Source organism: Oncorhynchus tshawytscha, linkage group LG23, assembly GCF_018296145.1.
Source record: "Oncorhynchus tshawytscha isolate Ot180627B linkage group LG23, Otsh_v2.0, whole genome shotgun sequence".
Lineage (NCBI taxonomy): Eukaryota > Metazoa > Chordata > Actinopteri > Salmoniformes > Salmonidae > Oncorhynchus > Oncorhynchus tshawytscha.
The window spans coordinates 5,130,790-5,136,741 of NC_056451.1; the positions used below are offsets into that span (position 1 = coordinate 5,130,790).

General features: G+C 42.7%; 1 protein-coding gene across 1 annotated transcript; it reads left to right on the forward strand.

Annotated features, from left to right (window-relative positions):
• The first annotated feature begins 2,225 nt into the window (after positions 1 to 2,225).
• On the forward strand, positions 2,226 to 4,764 carry LOC112236444 (nuclear receptor subfamily 0 group B member 2-like). Its single transcript, XM_024405037.2, has 2 exons — positions 2,226 to 2,964; positions 3,313 to 4,764. Exons 1-2 carry the CDS (start codon positions 2,433 to 2,435, stop codon positions 3,552 to 3,554), a joined length of 774 nt encoding a protein of 257 aa, XP_024260805.1. The 5' UTR covers positions 2,226 to 2,432; the 3' UTR covers positions 3,555 to 4,764.
• Positions 4,765 to 5,952: the final 1,188 nt, after the last annotated feature.

Sequence of the window (5,952 nt, forward strand, 5' to 3'; positions counted from 1 at the left end):
ACATTGAAGGTTCACAACAACACAATGTCCTCCATCATTCTTAAATGTAAGAAGTTTGGAACCACTAAGACTCTTCCTAGAGTTGGCTGCCCAGCAAAACTGAGCAATCGGGGGAGAAAGGCCTTGGTCAGGGAGGTGACCAAGAACCCAGCCGTCTAAGGCGGTCTAAAGCGCTGCGTCATGTCGGGAGGAAACCTGGCACCATCCTTACGGTGAATCATGGTGGTGGCAGCATCATGCTGTGGGGATGTTTTTCAGCGCCAGGGACTGGGAGACTAGTCAGGAACGAGGGAAAGAGGGAAAGTACTGAGAGATCCTTGATGAAAACCTGCTCCAAAGCGCTCAAGACCTGAGACTGGGACGAAGGTTCACCTTCCAACTGGACAACAACCCTAAGCACACAGCCAAGACAACACAGGAGGGCTTCGGGACAAGTCTCTGAATGTACTTGAGTGGCCCAGCCAAAGCCCGGACTTGAACCCTCTCCATCTCTGGAGAGACCTGAAAATAGCTGTGCAGCGATGCTCTCCATCCAACCTGACAGAGATTGAGAGGATCTGCAGAGAAGAATGGGAAAAACTCCCCAAATACAGGTGTGCCAAGCTTGTAGCGTCATACCCAAAAAGACTTGTGGCTGTAATCACTACGAAAGATGCTTCAACAAAGTGCTGAGTGCTGAATACTTATGTAAATGTGATATTTCAGTTAGACTTTTTTAGTACATATGCAAACATTTTTTTTAAATCAGTTTTTGCTTTGTCATTGTGAGGTATTGTGTGTAGATTGAGGAGCAAAAAAACAATTGAATCACTTTTAGAACGAGGCTGTAACGTAACAAAATGTAGAAAAATTCAAGGGGTCTGAATACTTTCCAAATGCACTGTATGACACATGCTCACATCCTGTTAATTTATCAGACTAATAAAGTAATCAGCTTATCTGGTTCAAACCTCTGTACTAGGCACTGCAAAGATAACAAACCACATCCATCAATATTTCACGTTTGTGTTTTTTCACTATCTAATCAATGGCATGGGGTTGTTCAATGACAGACATGTTTAAAATCTATCAATTGATTATTTAAGTTCAGAGAGGCAAATAATCATGTTTTTTTTGGCAAAAAAACTTCAAATATATTTACATACTTTAAATGGTTGAGTTGGTTGAAACCAGAGATGGAATCTTGATCTTGTGGTTTTGGGATCACACAATGCCACATACGGTAAATGTGGTCTTGGTCTTGGTCACTGAGTCTGGGTCCCAGCATCAATGTTCAGGTCTAGGTCGGGACCTCAGCTCATGGTCCCAGATCATAGTTAGTCTCTCAACTCGTGTGGTCAAGATATCTCTTGGCAGAGTTATGTGACTAAAAGTAGTGACACAACACAAAAGTGTCAGGGCACCTTGCTTTTTGTGGAAACCGGATGGGACTCCTTCAGATTGGTCTTACTCTTGGTCTCGTTCTGGATCTTGTTAATTGCACATTTGAACTGGTTTTGGGCTTGTCAGGCTCTCGATACACTTGGTCTGGATTTCAGTCTCAAGAGTTTGGTTCTTGGTGTGGGTCTCAAAAGGTTGTGTATTGGTTTGGTCGGGGTCTGCTATTAGTTTGGGTCTGCTGGCCAGATTTTCCCAGAAAACACATTATTGGTGAGACAGGCTTCTGAGTCAGTGTGGAATATACAGTGGGGACACATGACTGGGATCAGAGTTTAGGGCAGAATGGCTGTAGCTTCCAAATCCACACTAAATTCCACTCTGTTTCACTATTATTCCGTCTGTCATTCCTGGCATTGTATAAAACAAATGTGTAAGCTTTTGTTCAATGTAAGATGTAATGTAACGTCCTTTTTAGTCAAGAAATCCATTCGGTTATGCAGGCCAACTGTTTTTGGTATATTTAGCCCTATGTAAGTCTGAACTAAACTAAAGGTTGGGTACATCTCTCAAGGACTTAGCTGACAGGTCAGTGCTCCCTTACCTGCTTATATTGGCCCGTGTCCAACTTAGGTGTGAGCTGGTATTGAGCAGAAAGCTTTATACAGTGTGCATGAGTACTCCCACAGTCCTTGGTAACTTGGTACAGCCTTGGGTAATGACAGAGTCTCACAGATTAGGTTTACCCCGCCCAATATGGATATGCTCCATCCATTGGTTTTCAATAAGAATACCTTATCTGCTCTTTAGGGGACGCCGTTAGTCGAGTTGTCTGCTCTTTAGGGGCTCTTTGTTTTTTTCGCCGAGGGAGTATTGACAGGTCAAGGTGCACAAGTTTAGCTCAGTGGGTTGGCCTTATAAGTAGAAGCATGGTGTAAGGCATCCGCACAACCACACACCACCTCAACAAGAGCCTGTCTTGGTAGGACAAGACCATTTGAATGTATTTCAGCTTTTCATTTTGTTTTTGAGAGTTTGTTCTGTATCTCATCAAAATGGATAACGTATGTCAATGTACAGATTACAATGTTAGGCAGTCAAATGCTATCCTTTACAACATCCTCAATCAAGAAAATGTCAAGTCAAGCCACAACAACCTGAACTACAACTTGATACCTCATCGATGCAACTGCGAGATGCGACGGACTGTGTGCTTGAAAAGTCCAGCAGACATTTGCCAAGAGGCATCGGGAGTGCTGGTGAAAACAATTAACTTTATGAAGAACTTACCTGCTTTCAACCAACTCCCACCAAACGATCAACTATCGCTCCTCCAAAGTTGCTGGGCGCCACTCTTTATTTTGGGTCTGGCCCAGGAAGGCATGAACTTTGACGTCGTCGACACCCCTGCCGATAGCATGCTGAAAAGAATCCTCTTGAATTCTCAAGAGAGCTCAGAGACGGAAAGAGAGCAGCCCACATTGGTTGGTGTGAACAAACTCAAGTCATGCCTCAAAAAGTTCTGGAGTCTGGATTTAAGTCCAAAGGAGTACGCATACCTCAAGGGCACCATGATATTTAACCCAGGTGAGGTTTGCCTTAAAGCTTCAATATTTCAACCAGTCAATGGAAGTGTTTGTTCGGTAGGGATTTTACCTCCCCACAGCTGCTTGATGATCTAATAAACCTCCCTACATACAGAATTCAAACATAAAATAAGACTTGTTAAGGCTGAACACACGCAACAAAACATAAAATAAGACTTGTTAAGGCTGAACACACAACAAAACATAAAATAAGACTTGTTAAGGCTGAACACACGCAACAAAACATAAAATAAGACTTGTTAAGGCTGAACACACGCAACAAAACATAAAATACTTTCAATGAAACGTAGCTTGTCCACTCATGATACATTTCTGTCCTCCTCAACAGATGTGAAAGGCCTGACGGCAGCTCTATTCGTGGAGGGCTTACAGCAGGAGGCTCAGCATGCTCTGAGGGAGGTGGTCCAACCACTCCACCCTGGGGACCGAAGCCGCTTTGCTCGTATCCTGCTCGCGGCCTCCATGCTCAAGACCATCACACCCAACCTCATCACCGAGCTCTTCTTCCGTCCTGTCATTGGCCAAGCAGATCTACTGGACTTCCTGGTCGATATGCTCTTCAGCAGGTAGCTACTGTAAGGCTGATATACAGAGACCTGATATAATTTCCCGCTGGGACAATAAAGTTGAAGCTTAAGCTTGAGGGGTTTGGGCTCCCACTGTGAGGGATATTGAGCCCCCGGGACTGAGTTGGGGGTGTCTGGTCATGTGGTGAAGAGATTGACAAATAAGAGGTCGTTATAAGGGGAAACAAAATAAATGTGTATTCTTTATTCCCAGTAATAAATGTCTGACCAAATAGGAAAATGTTTTTTTTTCTCTGGAAAATATGAGATCAGTTTGCTATTGTTTACATCCAACTATGAATTAGCAACATTTACTGTATATTAGCAACATTTTTGGTAGAAAATTGAGGTCACAATGGCTGGTAGTTATAACAGACATTTTACTGGTTATATCAGACTACACTACGGTCTACAATACACATTCCTTACAATCATGTATATTTTGCAGAATACCGTTTAGATACATTGTTTGTTTTGTGTATGTTTGCATGAATAATGTAAATCATTTCTGGGACAGCCTCCAGAATATTTTTTATAAATATATTTTTATACAATTATTGGGTTATGTCTTTACAATTTGGAATATGGTTAGCGAGACAAGAATACAAACATCATTAGCCAAGCCACAGTAGATTAAACGTCTCCTGTTCAAGAGGTCTATATTACAGCTGGAATTGTCATTCAAGGAGCTGGAATAATAACTGGAATAATATGTGCAGAATTCGAAGCCCACATTCTTCCCCCTAATCATTGGGTTAGAGGGAATCTGTGTTGGGAATTGGGAATGAGTGGTGTGGAGCATCAGTGATGTTTTCATACCTAGACAAGGCTATCACAGTAGTGTGAGAGTGCTCCGCAAGTCTCCATCTTCCTGCTCCAGTTCCTGTCGATTCATATTGTGTTTGACCCCAAGCTACAGCAAGCTTTATCTGTGTTACCTCACTGGTACAGAGGGCACTTTGGAAGGTGGTTTACCAGCTGGGTGCCCTGTTTTGTCATCTTGCTGCCTCTCTCCTCTGACGAGTGGCTCAACGCAGCAACGACAGACAGTCACTATGCGGTTCCGTTGAGGCTGTCTCAACAGTCTATAACAGTCACTCTCCTTATCATACCAATAAGATATGAGGAGGAATAATATTTTCAGTCTAACGAAGCCAAGGTCACGGTGTCACGGTGTTCTGTATATCTTAAATAAAGAATACAATCTCAACATGTGTCGAGCGTCACACCGTCTAACATTAGGTTGTAATTTAGTTTCCCTAGGCTGGACATTTGAACAACTTTTCACAAAAAAATATATATATAAGTGAAAATATTACAAGTACGGTGTTACCGAAAAATAAGTCTTACTGCTCTTTGAATACACAGTACAGAGTGTTTATTTACACTGCAATAAAGACAGATCAGATCTCAAAGATATATTACACATCATTTTATTCCTTTGTATTCACAAATGAGTGTGGACATTTTTACAGAGCAATTCACAGATAGCAAAACCCTATGTCGAAACCAAGAAAAAGGCTTTGGAGCCTAGGGATGTGTCTCCAGAAAACATCTCAAATATATGTATAATAAATGCATGTTCAAATCTTGCAAACATCATTTAATGTAGCTAACAGTAAAAGTAATAACATCAGTAAAGGACTTAACACAATCAATACATTGACAGTAGAGAATACAACATCTTTAAGAGAGAACTGAGAGTGAGGAGGAGCAGGACATCAGCCCAAGACCTGGTGCTCTGTCGCCTCCATGCCTGAAAAAAAACTCTGCTTTTTGGAGGTCCCTCATTTTGGTGTCAACACCGACTATGACAACCAATTAAGGGCAGTGCCACACAGAGCCCTATGCAACCGATTGACATCACAGAGAGAGGACTTTGGTCTGAGAATGTTGGGGTGAAGTCAAGGGAGGTCGGGAGAGGCTTTAGATCTGCGCTGGTGTCGATGAAGAGATCAAAAGGACAGAGAGATCAACCAGACCACCCCCATATTTTGGGCCATATTCCGTAGCATAATGTTGACCGGTGTAGCGTCCAGCATCCTCAGCTTTGATATTATGAACAACCAGAGCACATCCAAGCCCCACACTCAGCATCTCTACTCTTTCTGTATTTTCAACACTGATCTTCCAATATGAGTCCATTTCAATAACGCTCTGAGATCCAGCTCTGTGGATCAGCCACTTAGTTGAGGAACAATCACCTTTAGGATGCAAAGTGGCACATTGCAGGCTGACCTTACCTCCCACACTGGAGAGGAAGGGAGCGATATTGGGTGCTCCACTATATCCAAAGCCCCTCAGTAGCTCCTTCGTAAATACAGTACGCAAAGTTTATCTCCGCCCATGACCTTTCTGTGCACTTTGAGTGTAGTTGTACCACAAGTCTCTCTCTACAGCCC